Source organism: Epargyreus clarus, unplaced genomic scaffold (genome assembly GCF_041222505.1).
Source record: "Epargyreus clarus isolate Ecla_fem2 unplaced genomic scaffold, WU_Ecla_fem_2.2 ptg000010l, whole genome shotgun sequence".
In the NCBI taxonomy this organism is placed as follows: domain Eukaryota; kingdom Metazoa; phylum Arthropoda; class Insecta; order Lepidoptera; family Hesperiidae; genus Epargyreus; species Epargyreus clarus.
In genome coordinates this window covers 974,341-993,853 of record NW_027332218.1, presented here as the reverse complement: position 1 = coordinate 993,853, position 19,513 = coordinate 974,341, and the positions used below count along the sequence as shown (strand labels likewise).

The window sequence follows — 19,513 nt, the reverse complement described above, 5'->3', positions numbered from 1 at the left end:
ACAATTCTGACGAATCTAACGATAGTTCATGTATTAATTCGTCAAAGCACTGCACTCGGGTGTACTTCTCGATCATTTCTTTATCAAGTGGAACAAAGTATAATTTAAAAAATTAAACACTTGTGATTGAAAAGATCTTATGGAATATAATGTACTTATAGATATAGTACTTACAAGTACTTGCACTGACATTAGAGCACTAGACGTTAGACATTCCCAGTAGATAGTAACAATGTAATTTATTGTAAATTAGCGACATATAATTATGTATTGGATGCCTTGAATGTTAAAACAAACGGATTCCTATTTCACAAGCTTTTATTTAGTTTCACCTGTCCCGGTGTTTGTTATGTAATCTTGCAAGCTAACTGCACTTCCCAGTGTCCGATTGAGCTGAAATTTGGCATGTGTCTTTATTATGTATTTAGTATTTATTGTTTATTTTCACGATTACACACTATTATTGAAAAAAAAACATGTTATGATTATTATTTGTTTAATTATTGAAAAATGCTAACAGCGCCATCTATCAGCGGGGCGCAGTTACATGACAGTGTAACGTTATGCCTTACAATATTATTATTCCATTTTTCAATTAATTTTGAAGGTTTTAAAGTACAAAATATGAAGAACATTCAAGGCATCCAAATTAGTTATAATTGAAGTTGCCTTCTAGATGTGATAGCGAGCGATGTTCCTTATTTATGGTGATTAACAAATAAATTATGATTCAACAAGGTAATTGTTTTTTATTTATAAACCCTTTCCTTCAAATAAGAACTCCACTTACAAAGCCTGTTCTAAAAAAGGATTTCAATGTGAGCGCTTCTTAAATATGTGTTGACATAAGAAGCTTTTTTTACATGTTACCCCATTTAGTATCTCAATAAAATATAATTACAAATATAAATTAATTTGTTCATTCAGTCATTCATTTGCAATCAGGCCTAAAGTTGTTTTCAAAAAGCGTTTTTTCCAAATGACTCACCAACAGAGCAGATAAGGTTTGAATATATCGGTCAATTGACACAACATATAAAAATAAATTTAAAATATAAAAAATAACTAAACTATACAAATTAAGGCAGGTTGTGTTTAAGTAAGCAAAGGCAAAATAATATCAAATAATCACTTTATTAAAACCAAAAGTAACATATTGACAAAATAATAACACAAACCAAATAATTTTAACATTACAAACTAAAACAAATTAAATATGATATGATCAAAAATTAGGAACTACAAAGCATTCAGATACTCTTAAAATATTAAGAAAAAGAATTGAGAGAGATAAGGCATTCCAGCTTAGTCCACCACAGGTGGGAATATGGTCTTGTCTGGGGTGATTACAGATGTCCATGGGCGGCAGTAGCCACTTACCATCAGGTGGACTGTATGCTCGTCTGCTACTCCTGTATTGAAATAAAATCTTGCACGAATTTAATGGAGTCTGCTAGAACCAGGGTGGCCAAACTGCATTTTAATGATTTTTGACCTATCTGTATTTTCGTAATTTAAAAATGTTTTATAGTCCGCCTAAAACTGCTAATCCGCTCTGAATATAGAAGTGAATCGCGTCGCCATAGTAAATTGTATGACTACAGCTCCTCGCAACAACTTCAGAGCGGAGCACTTTTCTCCATATTATAAATAGATTTTTTTTTGCAGTTAGGCTACTCTTGTTCCAACAGCCAATTCTAGATATATTGCCTTAAATTTGCGATAGTAGATTTCAGTGAAATCGGTACACCTATGGAGTACGATTTATTCTTCATAAATTAAATATAAAGTTTAACCTTTTTCTTGTTAAACCTTTCCCTTTAGTCTTCTGATTACAAGTACTAAAACTAAGTCGACGGTAAATCTCGAGTAAAATTTCATATATTACAATGTTAATACTGAGTGTATTATGAAATAGTCAAGATGAACAATCAGTTTTGAGCAAGAAAATATAGCCAAAGAACAGAACCAATGTATAGAAATAAGAATAAAACTCGAAATTAACAAAAATAAAATGAAATATCAATACACAATAATTAGGATCATCATGAAATTCGTGATTGATTATTACACTGAGTTCATAATATACATACAATAAATTCTTTATTCTTTCCATAAATATCACATTAATATCGCGTAATGAACTTTTAAAGCTTAACGAATCGAATAAATAGTAAATACTTTACAATCCAGCATTTTTAAAAACTCAATATAAATCGTATGTAGATTTCAGATCAAAACAAATGAAACATAATTATAATATTTAGAATTCCGGAGACGAATATTTAAGTAATTCCATGAAAGACAAATAGCCATTTATGAAGAAAATTATTATGAATAGTTTTACCGTTACTGTTCCTACTACCTACTATATTCAGTTCAAATATATTTGAATAACTTTTTTGTTGATTTTGCAAATATAAAAGTAACTAATACTTTAAAAACTAAAGGTTTCCCGACCCAAGTTCCTTCACCAATAACGATAAAATCATGACTTTTTTAAATTTAACAACACTAATATTTTAATTTGATATCCTATCTTAGTTACCTCAGACCCGTACCTACACCGGTATATTATTATGTGCTTTATATTTTAATTATCAGCTACCAGAATCTTATTCCGTTTCCTAAGTCTAAAGAACTCACTTTGTCATGCTTCTATAAAAAAAACCCTTGCCATCCTTAATATAACAAAGATTTTAATCCCAAATGACACCAAAAATTCCAATATTACTAAAATTCTAATACTGCCGCCTCCTGTTTTCACCTCTCCTGACAAAGGGTTCAGCAAAAGTAATCAGAATTGATTACTCTTCCACCCCTCCCCTATCATTACGTTTCAATATATAAACTAATTTAATTTCAATTTCTTACATGGACAGCTTTACTTGATTTCAACTTTATCTATTTTTATTATATTGTGGCCATAGCGGCGATAATAATACACATTTAAAAAGTGTCTATCACGTTTAAGAGACAGAACCCTGTGACAGACGCACAGAGATTCAATTTTTACTCTTAGAGTTGACCCTAAAAAGCAAAGAGGGATGAAAATGGTCTTTAAAAAAGTGCTTACTAAAAGATTGAACAATCCTTAACTAAAAATTGCATTAGCTCTCCCTACGTAACATTTCAACATGAAACTTACGCCGGCCCATACGTTATACTAGAGAAGACTTCCCGCCCCAGCTTATGAGCGATGAAGTCCAGAATCGTGAAGACGAGTTCCCTGCGACTTGCCGTGCAAGCCATCAGGATGTCGAAGGCCCGCGCGTAGTCCACGGGATCGAGGCGTCGAAGGTAATTGAAAACTATGAAGAACAGCTCTTTCAGCTTCTCCTTGACAGACTCCCAGATCTCACGGAGGGATACCACTGCTGTAATAGGAATAGAGGGATCAAAATCCCAAAGTTCAATTAATAAGGATGCAGTTTCAAAAGGTTTTTAAAGGTGGCAGAACCCTATTGTGGGTCGAATCCGGAATCACCACCGCCACACTTATTTCTGACTAATAACAGCATTGTTAAGCGCTGCTGTCTTCCGCTTTGAAGGATGTGATGATGAGGAACTTAGTCCTCAGGGTAACAAGGCATCTGTGGCCAACCTCATATGGGCATTTATTCTCATCCGAGGTTGATTACAGATGTTCATAAGCGGTAGTAGCCCACTTACCATAAGGTGGAACTCAAATTTGAATAAAAAATATGACGGCACTGGTTCATGTGGCGCCATCGTCAATGGTTCAGCTACGAGCTTTCAAACTCTGCTTAGGAAATCGGGGATCTAGTTCCCGTCGCACATCTGTGGAACTGCTGTTTCGACTTAGTTCGTTCGCAAATTACATAAGACTAGTTCGTGGATAGAACGCTGAGAAGATAAATTGTTACGCCGAAAGAAACACTTTGAACTCACATTTATTCTTTATTTTATAATCATAATCATTACTTTATAATGAAATCACCCAAACGTTCCACTGAGCACGTGGAGCGCGTGCGCATCTGTCGAAGGCTACGATCGAACTGCCAGTGAATGACACTAGCCGGCCCCCTCCACTGCTCGGTGTTACGTCATCATGTCATACTGCTTCGATATACGTTAAGGGTAGTAAGGGAATATCACGACGATTTCTGAGACATCCCGTCACGTAAATAGATACATCGACTACAATAGCTTATTACAAACAATCATAATAGCTGAGAAGATTACAAATACTTTGAAACCACAGACATTTCAATTCTATTCCATTATCTTATATAATGAATAGATAGAATTTCTCCCGTCCAAAGACACGGTAACTCACTGGCAGCCCCCAAGCCCGCGGCGCCGCCGAGCCCGGCGCCCAGCGCGGCGCCCGCGCGGCCGCCCGCGTAGCCGCCCAGCAGCCCGCCCGCCACCGCGCACATCCCCGTCAGGAATACTTTGTCAGAGTCCCATAGGATTCGAATGTCAAATGCGTCCGCTGTAATAATAAATTATGAGATATGTTTTACTTAAGAAAAAAAAGGAAATAATATGACACACTAACATACATAAAACTGAATCGTATCTTCATTGGAATGACAGTGGCACCATCTGGCAAAAATTGGTCGTACTAACTCTGAAACGTTCGTGGGCTCATAGACAACAACTTTGCTAAAGATCAACACTTGATTAAATGTATAGTTTACGATTCAATCCTTACTAATATCGATTAAAATAATCGACTTTTTGGTCCAAAAGATCGATTTTCCCATTAATCGATCTTAGATCGCCATCCGTAGTTCCCGTGGGATTTCCGGGATAAAAACTATCATATGTCCTTTCTCGGGTCTCAGACTATCTTTTTACAAAATTTCATTAAAATCGGTTCAGTGGTTTAGGCGTGAAGAAGAGACAAACAGACAGACAGACAGAGTTACTTTCGGATTTATAATATTAGTAAAAATAAGGATAAGTAGCAAATGAGCATGCAGCCCACCTATGACAAGGAACCCTTTGTGGTTCGACTCCAGCGGCACCACCGCCACACCTATTTCTGCCTAATAACAGCGATGTTAGGCGCTGCTGTGTTCCGGTTTGAAGGGTGTGGTAAGGGAGACATACTTTTCCGAGGCGTTCCAGCTTAGTCCTCAGGGGTAGCGGCGCATCTGTGGCCGACCTCAGGTAGGAATATCTAATCATATCTGGGGTTGATTACAGATGTCCATGGGCGGCAGTAGCCACTTACCATCAGGTGGACTGCATGCTCGTCTGCTACCCTTATATTATAAAAAAAAAATATATATTAGGCAGACTGCACTGATTTATATAGTCACTTAAAATGCAATAAAGTTATCAATATTATATCGTAATTGAAAAATGTAATTTCCTACTTACCTAAGTTGAGAATAATACGTTCAATCCAGTTACGATCGAAGTTGATTGTGTTTTGCATTCGATATGATTCTACTTGCATAGACATTTTTATATTTTATTTCACAAAACAAATTATAGAAAATACTTTATTACAAATATATTTGGTGTCACCGTGACAACCTTAAACTGCGACTTAAATATTTTGGGCAATATTCCAATACTATGAAATGATACAATTTATATTTATCATTAAAATCACCAACACAACTTGATTGACAAAGTATTATTTTAAAAATTTGACAATAGTAACATACTGTCAATTACTGTCAAATTGACGTGGAGCAACGTTCCACTTCACAAAAAAGGGTAATTGGCTACTTGACACTTTTTGGGAAACTGTTTTAATGAATTCATATACGTATTATATATGCCTTTCATTGATCATTTTTTCGAAAAAAGGGCTATTTATTAATAAAAAACATATTTTTATTACGGTAAACGGAACGTTACGCCAAAACAGGCGGTCAAGTGTCATTTCGTAGCGTGACGTCAACACATTGAAAATATAGAAATAAACTTCGACGCTACACATACTTCAGGGGAAATCTTGGGAATTATTTAACTTTTATTAGTACAATTGCAAGAATGTCAAATTACAAGGCGTGTGCAGTGACGATGTGTTCAAGTACGATCGCTAAATATCCTAACAAATTTGCTTATACAAGTTCCTAAACCCAAATCTCATAAACGTTAAAGAACTTGCAGATTCTTATATGTTTAAATCCTCTGTTTGCAAGCAATGACATTTTATACTATCTATGTAAGAGAAGTATTATTGAAAAAAAGGAATAAATTTAGTAACTCTCGAGTGATTCGTCAATTCCAAATCATTGGAACGGGACGTAATCAAAACAAAACAGCAAGTGGAAGTATTCATATATTTAATATATTATATAGATGTCTATGATAAGAATAGAATTATAAGACGTCTATGAGAATTCTATTTTAAGGGCCCATTCTGTAATTAATAGGACACAATTAAAATATTTCATGACTGTGTTATTATTGATGGTGCATGTGCACTGATTAAGTTACATGACTGTATAATTAAAAATACATGATTTGCTAATATAAGTATTTTATTAACCGATTTCTTTGTTTATTTGGTTTATATGGTTCTATTAGTGAGTACACACAGTAGAACTTTTGTTTATATTTATCATATGTTACAGTTACAATAATTACTACAGATCACCTAAGCTAAATTTTTGTGCTGCTCGCGTGTCTGCTTTTCTTCATTACTAAAATTATTTTCCGTAACAAATGGATATATATTATTATTTTTATCACTGTCATTTTCAGAATTAAATTGCAATGCAATAATAGGAACTGTATGGTCACTTTTCTTCCTTCATCTTGTTGGGTAGGTTACGCAAGTAAAGAAGTATTATTTCCCGTGTACTTTACTTTATGTATTTCAGACTGGTGCCCACTTTCGAAACTTTTGGCTCCTCACTTCTTCTAGGCAGGACAGTCATCACATTTTCATTTTCATTGATGTACCTTGTGTTCAGGACAACTTTTACTTTTCATGAAACACAAACTTGCCTTCCTCTTAAACTGCACATACTCTATAACGTCGTCACTATACGATTGTCGGGAAGATCTGTAAATATAAATATAACCAATTAATAACCTTAAAACAGTTCACATAAGAATATAAGTATATTTAAAAAAATCTTAATAATCACTTGAAGACAACCTTTCTTCTGTCTGAAGTCAGTTAAGAAATGTTTTAATTGTCCGATATGATTAAATGTAAATATAAAGAATGTTTTACTTACGTTGTTTATTTGATATTTCCATAGGTTATCTCACGGAAGTTTTTGTATCCATTTTGATTTATTGCACTGCATATATGGAGATTCTTTAAGCAGGTTCACGCTATCAGCTTTAATATAGTATGGCTTCATTTCGGTTCACAACATAAATTCAACCAACTCTAACAGCAAACGATTTAATTATTATTTGTCTTGTTTGGTTTCGATGTAGTGACGTCACATGACATTTGAGGCAGCACTGTCGCCGTTTTGGGATTTAAAATCCACAGATAAAAAATCGAAAATTTCTTTTTAAAAATTAAAATACTTAGAACGTATTAAAAAATAAACGAAATACTGCATAATTTATGTTTACTTATAAGCTATCATATCCAACATATTTCATATTTTATTGTTATAACTGTCAAGTACCCAATTGTATTATTGTTATTATATGGGTTTATTATTATATTATCCCATATTAGATCTGTTGTATAAGTGACCAATGATAAAAAATCGAAACTATAGTAAAACTCTTTGAAAGGTGTTTAGGTAGCTTAGGAAGTTAATGAATATTTGTTTATTAATACTTATCTTTGAATTAAAGGCTAGAATGTAGGCTAGAAACAAGGCGAAACATTCAGCGAAGAAATTTCAACAATATTATGATGAACTGTTAGGTATACCTAAATTAAACAAGTTTTGCAGGTAAAGGGAATAAAAACGTCCTTTTTTTTTATTTCCAGCATCATCGTTACAAAATACTTAAAAAATAAAACATTCACATTTACGTACTTAGATACTAACATAAATAAAATACAAGCCTATTTATCGTCATACAATAAAAAATATAATAATATCAACATACTCAAAAAAAACATTACAATTAATTGTCAATAATAAAATTATTTTAACCTATTTAATCTTATGGCGCAGTAAGGCTAGAAAGTATCTTCTTCCCCAGTACATCTGCGGTGACCTGCATAATGACCATAGCTAGCTCTGTGCTCACACTGTTGTGCTGCGTAAGGAACTTAGCTGCCTTTTTGTAGTCATCCAAACCGAGGCCAGCTAAGTAATCGTAGACGATATCCAGCAGTTCAGACAATTTCTTCTTGATATCGTCCCATATATCCCTCATTGAAATAACTGGAACATTTAAAATAATTTTATTAATCTTACTTGCATAACACTGATGGATGACAAAGATTTTATATGAAGGAAGATCAGTTATTCAGTGCTCAGCAATCGCGAAATAATGTAGTAATGAGGGTAGATAACATAATTTTTTATGCAGATAATTTTTACTTGATATTAAATTGTCTATATGATCATTTTATGTTAAGCGTCGGTATTTATGAAGTATTATACAATTTAATGTAAGCTTAAAGCGTTCGTCAAGTATACACAGCGCATGAGAAGTAATGAGAACGTGCTATTGAAGAATTTTGCTTCCGCGTTAGTACATTAAATGAATACGATAAATAATTCATAACTTGTTTTAAGCATTTCTAAACTGTAGTAAATAAGTACTGGTTAAACTCACCAACGATGCCCAAGCCGCAAACACCGCCAACTGCGCCTCCGACAGCCGCGCCGATTTTACCTCCATAATGTTTTCCAATCAAACTCCCTGCTAAAGTTAATCCCGTGGTCACCAGCAAAGCATTCTTTGCCCTTCCATCACTTAAGACCACGCGAAAGTCGAATTGGTCGCTGATTGAGAGTATAACGTTTTCCAGAGAGGTTGGGTCGAAGGGCAAAGCGACGGAGTTAGCTCGTTGCAAGCACATATCATAATCGCAGGTCGGACAATCGTCATCGGAATCGTAAGTTGCCGAATCGAAGCTCATTTTGGATTTGATTAAATGAAATCACACTGAAATGTTATTAATACTGGATGGAAAAATCAGAGTTAACAACTTGGTTGAAACACGGTTACAGAATTATATTTTGTAAACCACCCGCTATTAATTTTGTAATTCTGCGTTCCGTTCCATTATTTTAAATACATTTTTATTTTACATAATAACACTTTTATTTTAAATTTTGTATTTAACTTCTATCTACATAATGAAAAGATAATTTTAAGCCGGGTATCCACTATGTTCGCGAACCTCTACGATCCGCGATCCTGCAACTGTTCCACATAGTAGATACGTTCGCGCTCCTGGAGCGTGCAACAGTTGCCGATTACACGACTCTACAAAAAAATTTTCGTTCTTTGTCCTAAAGTTTATACTATTATTTTCCAGTTAGTTATGCACAAAAACGAAAAGAAAATACCTTTTTTCGGTATAAAGTTTGCTTTTGTGACATCATGAATTTTGAACAACGCTATCCAGGCCAATACAATGAAAACATGATGGGCGACTATATTTGGTGTTTATTGAGAGAAAGTAGCTATGAACATAAAAGAAAAAGTAAAAGTGTGCACTTTTAAGTTATTTTCCACTTTTCTGTAAGCTAATTTGATAGTAAAACTTAATAAAAATAATAAACATTTTTATTTCAATAGTTTTATTTTCAATCAAAAATTAAAATCCGAGATTTTTAAAAATTTCGTTCAATCAGTATTCTAAGCACAAAAGCAAAGTTTTTCATGCCATATATTTTTTTTCCGTCTTATTACGACCTAAACTACCGAAATTTAATGCTTTGCAATCAAAGTCAAATTTCATGTTGACCCGTGTTATTATTTTTTAATTGATAAATACACATTTCAGAGATTTCTTTGCCTATATAACATCTTTCCGGGAGCCTACGAGGTTTAAAAGGTAAAATACGAGATTTGTGTGTTCACATACGAGAAAAAAAAAAAAAGTTGGCTTGGCAACCCTGACAGTTCTGACAGTAGGCCAAAGAGTAAAATAAGCAGTAGGTAATCGTGAAGACAATTCAAAAATCAAAATAAATCGAGCCCCGAGTTAAATATTGCATTTGTTAATTTTAGTGTGTTTTAAAATGTGCCAGAGAAATATATTTTCGAGATCGTTTATTCGCATCGCAGAGGAAGTACAATTGCAGGCTGAACAGGAATGGATAGTGGAAGCTTTGAGAAGAATAAAACAACAGCGCAATTGTTTGCAGGTAATATTACTTCTTTGGTAACCGGTCTCAGTTAAATGGAAACTGTTTTACTTATAAAAAGTTCGTAAGAATGTTTTTTAAAATAAGCGATATTGTGGTAGCGTAGTGGTTAGAAATTCGGCTCATTCGGGGGGTCCAGGGTTCGTTTGAAATAGTAGGCACTTCTGGCTTTATAATGAGTCATATTAAATATTCATTTTCACTTGTTTAAACTGAAGAAAAATATCAATGGTTTAGAGTAGATTCCTCTTGCTCTTGACAGATTCACCCATGCCTAGCACGGAGACAGTAATGGGTTGACGAGAGAAACCCACTTATGGTCTATACTTCTTACACTTTTCTGTTCCAATTAATGTTTCCTTCTCTTGCCAGCCTTCTTAGCATATACATTAAATCTTCAAATAATTTTACACACTATATAAAATGTTTCAGATTGAAAGATTGCAACTGGAGAGCTTGAAAGCCAAGTTAAAGGAGCCGGAATCTGCCCCCAGCAAAGAAACCAAAGCACCGGATTACAACAATCATGTATCAGCTGTTGATATGATGAACCCCACCCTCGGCAATAAGAGACCTAATGATGAGTTTGAAGGCATGGAGGACGACACCACATGCAACGATGAGGAGTTAAATCTTATGGTTCATCATCCTCTGATGGGTACGTATTCATGACATTTATTCTAATCGTTCTTATATATAAAATTCTTGTGTCACAATGTTAGTTACCATACTTCTCTGAAACGACTGTACTGATTTTCACCAAATCTTATATGCATATTCAGTAGGTCTGAGAATCTGCTACTATCTATTTTTCATACCCCTAAGTGATAAGGGTTGTCCACCCGTAACATTTTTTTATTTATATGGCAACACAACGTTTGCCGGGTCAGCTAGTATTATAAAAAAAGTCTCGTAAATTTATGTGATTTTCAATTTTCAGGTTTCAATTTTCAAGAGAAAGTCGATGCAGTCTTTAATTATGGTTATGAGGAGGATGAGGATGATGAAGAAGATGACGATGATGGCGACAATGTGATGATTGACATCAACATGTTGATGAATGGAAATATGTAAACTGTTTATCTGTTGTAGCAAAGATATGAGCCGAAATTGAACTTTCTTTAAAAAATGTTGGAGAAACTTCTGCGCATATTCCTAAGTATATATTCATATTCCTATGTAATCAAACAAAGCTTATCTAAACCATAATTATAGTTTAAAAACTAAAAACCATGCTAAAATTGCACAAGGAATTTTGTTAAATCCTGATTCCTGATGAGGAGAAAGGGATAAAATTATTAAAATCATGTATTATCATCGGTTCATGATAATTGTTCAAAATTTTAAAATAATGGGACCAGTCAATATGGGTAAAAATCGAGTTTTAACATTCCGTTACATAAATTGATTTTTCAAAGTTATGTGTGTGTCGGAGCAAATATGGCAGTTCTCCTATTATAAAATGAAATAATTAAACACCTGAGGTAAAACACCTGCATGTTAAAATATGAAAACAAGTGCACGTTCGCCGGTCCCTTTAATAAGGGCCGCACCGGCGACATCGGAGCTCTGCATCTGAATGTGTGCCAAATTAGACCAGCTTGGCGACTGGCTTCCCTCAAAGGAGCCGACTCCCCTAATCACAAGGTATCCCCGTGTGATCGGTTGTGTCTCCCCTGTGCCCCTCATTAACCTAAGCTGAGGCCTGTACCTCACAGGAGGTGCCCTTAGGTCAGCCGCAATCCCCATATGATAAGAGGTGTATGGTCAGGACTCCGGCAGTTGCTGGATCCGTAACCTTCTCTCCCTCTAGCGAAGGTAGACGGTCTAGGGAACCGCCAACGGCGAACAAAGCCATCCCTCCCTTCCAGCCCGTAGCCTTCTTGTCCCGGCTGAGCCTAAGGCTCGCCTCCAAAACCCGGTGAAACTGTACAGGTCGCTAGGGCCAACAGTAATTACACAAATAAAAAAAAGCCATCGGGGCATTACTGCTCGAGCCATGGAACAGTGCGAACCTCCTGCTCGAAGAATATACCAAGCTCAATAATTCTCGCGTGGCTTTCTTTCGAAGGTTTGAAAATGAGTCATTCAGCAACATAACAATAATTGTGACGTCAGCGGTGCGTAGGTTTCAACAATAATTCTGTACCTATGTACTCTGAAATACATAATCTTATTGTGACTATGTTGTTTTTATTGTTCATTGTCTCTGGGTCCTAAATAATTAGAAAAGTGCAATTCGATCTTAGACACGGAGGGTTCTGTACCACCAAATTTTCATTTTTTTGTTATTTATTATCATAGCAGCCATAGAAGTATAAGTATTGTGAAAATCTTCATCTGTCCACCTATTTTGGTTCTATAGATAAAGCGAAAAAAGGTGAAACAGCAGTTTCTTGTATTGCAACCCCAATTTATTTTGAAGGTTTCTTCTTATAGTGGCCATTGTTATACATATTCTGTAAAAAATTCAAATGTCTATTTATCACGGGTTGAGAGATAGAGCCCTCTAACAGACCAGCACACTGGAGGCTTAGTAATGGGTTCCCTTTTTACCCTTTTGGTACACAACCCTAAAAAGTATTTATTTCACACACCAATACATTAAATAATCCTTGAATAATAATTAATTGACATACAATATAGGAGGTACAAAATGAAACAAAGAAAAAGTTATATTAACAAAGAATTTAATAAAGTTTTCTTAATTAGATTTACACATTAGTAGTCAATTTAAGTATGCTATGTACAAGTGTATCATACACTATTAAGAAAACTAATTATCACTTGCGATTGAAACAAACATGAAGTGCTGATGGCACAAGTACGTGGTACTCTGGGGTTCGCCAGGCTGTCTTAGAGTCCAGGGTTCTATTCTGTGATCATTGAAGCCACCGATAAAATCAAACCTCATATTAAATAGTTGACTTCTAAGTTCTATTACACTAATATCGTAAGTGCCCCAGAAGGCTCATACAAATTAATTTTCCTTAAGACAGCCTGGTGTTTATTCCCACTTAGGAGAATGGAACAGAAAATTCGTCTTAGGCGTTGTTTTACATCCAAATAAATCTTTAATAAGCTCCTAAACAGTATTTGTTGAGTGACAGCAGAAAAACATCTTTCAATGCTTAAAAAATAGTGAACCTTCCTATATTTTAATTTCAAGTTTCTCAAACTCGCATTAACTATTTAATAAAATCTTGACATGGTTAAAACCCAGCCAATGTATAACTTTTACGGAAACATCAGGCGGAATTGCGTACAAAGGCTCGTCAAATAAAAGAACCATTTTTAAAGATAAGAATTTTTATATAAGATTCACTATTTTAAAAATAACTTGCTTATTTAGCTAGTTCATATAAATCAATATGTACGTTTCCCAATTTTATCTTTAGTAACTTAAAAACTAATTACAAATACTTTTGGATAGCATTATCAACGTTTTTCTACTGTCACCGTAAGTGATCTTAAATTGTAATATATAATGCCACATACACCTAAATTTGAATATATGACATATAATTTTCCTTTTACTGCCAATGTATATTACAAATACATTTAGATATTTTTTTTTCAAATAAATACAATAACCAACTTTCTCGGCGCAGTTTCTACACAAATATTAACCGTCTCGCTCAGTCTTACTCCGACAAAAACCCGCATATGCACAATCATAAAACTTATGCTAAAACACAAAAAAATAAATTAATAAATTACAACATTTCATCGCGTTGAGCGAAAGTTTTTTTAGCCGCATCCGGGCTCATTAACTTTATATACCACTTGAAAATATAATACATTAATAAAAATTTAAAGGTACATTAAATTTTAACAGCTATTTTAATAGCGTGAGTGGTAAGGGACACGAGGTACATGAATGTTTTCAACCGTTTACGATCGAGGTTGAAACTATAGTGGAATATACATTAAGGGCACTTTCAGATCAGACGATTTAACACCCGCCCTGGTGGGGCAGCAGTTCGACTGAAACCGTCTGATGTGAAGTCGCCCGACATTACCGCCTACCCACACGGCACCGATAAGTAAAATTCGTCGCAGTTCCATAGTTACACAAACATTTATAATATTTAAGTATTTGAGACGTATCATACATAACTATTATCGTATTATACAATACAGTACCATTAGCTTGCAATGGTCGAGACACCTAACGTTCATCACGAAGCTTATTATATTATACAATGTTTAAACAAGGACGAATGGGACCAGAAAGTTTGTATGGAAACAAATGTTAAACAAATGGAAGACATTTCTATAGAAAATATATCCATCCTGTGTCTGCAGTGAATATATTTGGAATCAATAGTTGAATTATCTTTTAAGTCTACAAGTGAATCAATGACGCCCATGTACTTTTAGCAACATTAGGATATTATTTTATTTGAAGTTGATTTTGAAAAAAACATCGACCAGACTACATAAAGATAATAATACTATTGTATTCCCGAAACAAAACTATTTTCCTCGATACAATGATAATGAGATTAACTAAATTAACCTATAGAGACACAGAAATTTGAAATGAAAGAAATTTGATTTGATAAGGAGGGGTCTAAGGGACAGTTTTATGAAGAGAGAAACGTTTCATTAACCTTAATTAGATAATATTTCATTGTTGACTATAACATCGAAGAACCATCGAAGTGTAGTGCGCTTCGTCCAAACACCATGTCACATTTATATGAAACACTTAAATTTTCACTCAAAAATCTATACATCCATATTAAGATAGAATTATTACGTGCTTATAAATTTAAACATCATTCGAGTATATAATTGTATGTAACTTTATCATACATTAACAATAATACATAATAGTGACCGACCGAAGTGTCGTATTCGGCCCATATAAGAATTTCGGCCGAAACATACGTTCGTGAACTTTCGGGTTGCGTTCGGGTGTAGTCGGGCCTTTAGACAAGCAGGCGTTTCTTGTCTACTTGACCTTCAATACACTGATTTTTTTATGTAATGAATCAAAAATATAAATAGTAGAGGTGACTTGCCCACATGCTTCTATGAGTATGTATACCTCCGAATTTCAGAGAATTTAGTAAATTTTCATAAATCTCAAAAAGTTCGTTTTCGGCCAAAAATAGAAATCGAAGGATCAGTTTCATTTACGGAAAAAACAGCTTCGGTCGGTCACTAATAAGTAATAAAGCATACACATATTAAGCGCAGAAGGAATTCGGAGACCTTAGGAGTACAAATAAGACATTACACCAACTTATACACTATGTTATAGATATGACAACGATTATAATGTAGAACACATCGAAGTTACTGTAGCGTTAGAGGTCACTGGCGTGGGACTGGAGCCCAGCAGTGGGACATTGATCAGTACAAACTAACACATATATTGCTCTTATAGCACATTATATTTCGGAATATACTGAACGGCTCATAAAATGCGTTCAACAAACACCTATAAATATTATTAAGTAGTTAATGAGAATTCAATCTTAGGACCCACCGAAGCTACTGAATCGTGACTAACATCAATTAATATACATTTTATAATAGTTCGATTGGTTCAATTACAAATACTATAATATTATTCGTTCCCCACTAATATCTCCCATTATAGTAGGATCTGATTATCAGTTAATATGTGAGACAAGAGTCATCTAAAGAAAGATTTAAAATAAAACAAATCATTCATTGATTTCTCTAACAGAGATAATACGGATATACAATACGGAAATATACCTGAGAAATTACAAAGTAACCACTAATGCCAGACATTGACAAATCATGCTATATTGGTCCAAACACATACAAATGCTTCATATCCATTTTTGAAATTTAAATTAACAGTGAAAAAATTTAACTATTTTATCGCGAGCAGACGTACAAATAGAGTTACCACGAATAATAGTTTTGCCAAATACAAAATATCCCGCCACTTTTTCAGTCGAATACCGATTATTAAGCGGCCGAATATTTGGACTTCAGCAGATTTGGTATTTGGCCGAATATTATAAAAATTCTGTATTCGGCCGAATACCAAATACCACTACCTACATATACACAAGTGGTGTAATGTCTTAATCATATCCCGTGGGGGTAGCGGCCGCGAGGAACCAGTGGGGGTCATTGGCTAGGTACACCACGGTCAGCACCACCGTCACAGTCGTGAAGTACAACATGTAAGCCCCGTAGCGACTCATCTTGTTTTTACGCTTGCTCGCTTTACTCTCCGAGGATCTTTTGCTACCAGATCGCTGTGGTTGGCTCTTCAGGGCTCTAGCCGCTTGCTTTCGGTCCGCTGCAGTGATGGGTTCCGAGTGGTGGCGCTTTTTGTCCTTGCTATCGGTACGACGGTGGCACTTAGAGTCCCTAGCACACGTGAGCGGCTCTGAATGATGGTGCTTCGAACCCTTGGGGCTGGTGGTACCGTGATGACACTTAGACTCCTTACTATGGACTGGCTCTATTTGATGGTGGCACTTAGACTCCTTTGAGCAGGTGGTAGTATGATGATGATCCTTAGAATCCTTAGTGTGCACCGGCTTTATGTGATGATGGCATTTCAAATTCTTAGCGTGTACTGGCTCTACATGATGAGGACACTTGGAATCCTTACTGTGCATTGGCTCTGTTTGATGATGACACTTGGATTCCTTAGCGTGCACCGGCTCTGTTTGATGAAGGCATTTGAAATCCTTAGCTTGTACTGGCTCAATTTGATGATGACACTTGGATTCCTTAGTGTGTACTGGCTTTACTTGATGTTGACATTTGGATTCTTTTGTGTGAACTGGCTCAATTTGATGAATGCATTTGGAGTCCTTAGTATACACTGGCTCAATTTCCTTAGTGTGTACTGCTTCTAATTGTTTGATGCATTTTGAGTCTTTTGGGCTGGTGGTAACATGATGAGGCGTAGAGTCCCCAGTGTGTACTGGCTCTACTTTATGAATACACTTGGAGTCCATACTGTGTACTGGCTCTACTTGATGTATACACTTGGAATCTTTAGTGTGTACTGGCTCTATTTGACGAATACACTTCGAATCCTTAGTGTGTACTGGCTTTGCTTGATGAATGCACTCAAAGTCCGTACTCTGTACCGGCTGTAACTGAACACACTTGGAGTCCCCACTGTGTACTGACTCTAACCGATGATTCCAATTGGAGTACCCTCTATGTATCAGCTCTAACTGATTAATACACTTGTAGATTTCACTGTGTACTGCCTGTAACTGATTGCGTTTATAATCCCCACTGTGTACCGGCTCCACTGGCTCTACTTGACGATTGTACTCATAGTTTTCACTAATTGGCTCTACTTGTTGATTGCACTCGTTATCACTGTGAACTGTGTGTATCGGAGCGCACGTGTCCCCACTGTCCCCGGGGGGCGCGCCGGCGCGCTAGTCGCATCACGAGCGCGCCGCCGACGTGTAGAACAGAATGTACGCGGCGCTCGACTTCACCTCGCTCGCTGATATCTCCGTCACCACGTGATCGTCGTATTTGTACCACCTGGGGGTATGGATATGAGAACATTTAGGTTGGGTTACATGTAACTTTAAAGTTCAAAGTTAACAAAAACCTAGCCAAGTTGCTAATGGTAATTTACTAACGGTTAACAAGACCGCATAATTAGCACTTAACGTAAAACCAGTCTATTCGAACGGTTAGTTTTTTTTATAATATGGGAGTAGCAGACGAGCACGCAGTTAACCTAATGGGAAGGGGCTACTGCCGCCCATGGACATCTGTAATCAACCCCAGATAGGATTAGATATTTTTATCTAAGATCAGCCACAGATGCGCCGGTACCCCTGAGGACTAAGCTGGAACTGCTCAGAAAAAATATCTCCCTTCCCCACACCCTTCAAATAAAACCTCCCAGCTCTTAAAACTACTGTTATAAGACAGTAATAGGTGTGTCCGTGGTGCCACCAAAGTCCACAAATTTTTCGACCAATTTCAAAAAGTTTTGAAAATACTCACTTTCCATACATAATGCTCTTGCAATACGCGGTGTAATGGCCGCCCTCCATAGACCCATAGTGATTCGACACCGCATATAGATTGTATATGGGGTTGCCAGTGCAGTGCAGCGAGAACTGCCTCATATCCAAGTCTTCTAGGGGGAAATCTATATACGTCTGCTTTTTTCTGTAAGCATTACACATGTACTCCTTGGGGTCGACGTAAAATCTTTTGAAATGGATCACCAGGACTGGGGGAAGCCGGGATATGTCGAGTTTTTTTACGGCGTCCCGTTTCTCCTTGCAGTTGGGACAGTTCCAGCCGGGGACCGTTTCGCCGTTCAAGTACAGCTTAAGGCAGTCCTGGAATCAGGAAATGCAGGTGTAAGTGAAATTATCATTTATCCTATGTATGTACATACATTGTCTGTACAAAACGTACGAAGTGTGTATGCACGCCGGAGCGTACGGAGTGTGTGTGTATGCACGCCGGAGCGTACGGAGTGTGTGTGTATGCACGCCGGAGCGTACAAAGTACTCGTGCACGCCGAAGCGTACGGAGTGTGTGTTTATGCACGCCGGAGCGTACAAAGTACTCGTGCACGCCGAAGCGTACGGAGTGTGTGTGTATGCACGCCGGAGCGTACAAAGTACTCGTGCACGCCGAAGCGTACGGAGTGTGTGTGTATGCACGCCGGAGCGTACAAAGTACTCGTGCACGCCGAAGCGTACGGAGTGTGTGTGTATGCACGCCGGAGCGTACAAAGTACTCGTGCACGCCGAAGCGTACGGAGTGTGTGTGTATGCACGCCGGACCGTACAAAGTACTCGTGCACGCCGAAGCGTACGGAGTGTGTGTGTATGCACGCCGGAGCGTACAAAGTACTCGTGCACGCCGAAGCGTACGGAGTGTGTGTGTATGCACGCCGGAGCGTACGGAGTGTGTGTGTATGCACGCCGGAGCGTACAAAGTACTCGTGCACGCCGAAGCGTACGGAGTGTGTGTGTATGCACGCCGGAGCGTACAAAGTACTCGTGCACGCCGGAGCGTACGGAGTGTGTGTGTATGCACGCCGGAGCGTACAAAGTACTCGTGCACGCCGAAGCGTACGGAGTGTGTGTGTATGCACGCCGGAGCGTACAAAGTACTCGTACACGCCGGAGCGTACGGAGTGTGTGTATGCACGCCGGAGCGTACAAAGTACTCGTGCACGCCGGAGCGTACGGAGTGTGTGTGTATGCACGCCGGAGCGTACAAAGTACTCGTGCACGCCGAAGCGTACGGAGTGTGTGTGTATG

General features: G+C 36.8%; 4 protein-coding genes and 1 long non-coding RNA gene across 8 annotated transcripts in view; 1 reads left to right on the top strand and 4 right to left on the bottom strand.

Annotated features, from left to right (window-relative positions):
* Positions 1–1,115: 1,115 nt before the first annotated feature.
* On the bottom strand, positions 1,116–5,629 carry LOC140745254 (uncharacterized). Its single transcript, XM_073076996.1, has 3 exons — positions 5,356–5,629; positions 4,301–4,459; positions 1,116–3,377 (listed from the first exon to the last, which is right to left on the bottom strand). Exons 1-3 carry the CDS (start codon positions 5,438–5,440, stop codon positions 3,145–3,147), a joined length of 477 nt encoding a protein of 158 aa, XP_072933097.1. The 5' UTR covers positions 5,441–5,629; the 3' UTR covers positions 1,116–3,144.
* Positions 5,630–6,372: 743 nt separating this feature from the next.
* On the bottom strand, positions 6,373–7,592 carry LOC140745252 (uncharacterized). The gene is made up of 2 exons (XR_012102641.1): positions 7,179–7,592; positions 6,373–7,000 (listed from the first exon to the last, which is right to left on the bottom strand). It is a non-coding gene; the product is annotated as an uncharacterized LOC140745252 (long non-coding RNA).
* A 422-nt stretch (positions 7,593–8,014) lies between these two features.
* Positions 8,015–9,082, bottom strand: LOC140745200 (uncharacterized). The gene is made up of 2 exons (XM_073076937.1): positions 8,701–9,082; positions 8,015–8,303 (listed from the first exon to the last, which is right to left on the bottom strand). The coding sequence occupies exons 1-2, from the start codon at positions 9,005–9,007 to the stop codon at positions 8,080–8,082; spliced, it is 531 nt and encodes a 176-aa protein (XP_072933038.1). The 5' UTR covers positions 9,008–9,082; the 3' UTR covers positions 8,015–8,079.
* A 919-nt stretch (positions 9,083–10,001) lies between these two features.
* On the top strand, positions 10,002–12,426 carry LOC140745251 (uncharacterized). Its single transcript, XM_073076995.1, has 3 exons — positions 10,002–10,244; positions 10,677–10,902; positions 11,185–12,426. Exons 1-3 carry the CDS (start codon positions 10,119–10,121, stop codon positions 11,316–11,318), a joined length of 486 nt encoding a protein of 161 aa, XP_072933096.1. The 5' UTR covers positions 10,002–10,118; the 3' UTR covers positions 11,319–12,426.
* Positions 12,427–12,917: 491 nt separating this feature from the next.
* LOC140745250 (ubiquitin carboxyl-terminal hydrolase 8) overlaps positions 12,918–19,513 on the bottom strand; it is a 47,782-nt gene continuing 41,186 nt past the window's right edge. For all 4 annotated transcript variants that reach the window (XM_073076993.1, XM_073076994.1, XM_073076991.1 and 1 more), the window contains 2 exons: positions 18,234–18,577; positions 12,918–17,759 (listed from right to left, as the gene is read on the bottom strand). In XM_073076993.1, coding sequence (XP_072933094.1) covers positions 17,657–17,759; positions 18,234–18,577 — 447 coding nt within the window. In that variant the 3' untranslated portion in view covers positions 12,918–17,656. The remainder of the gene's footprint in view (positions 17,760–18,233; positions 18,578–19,513) is intronic.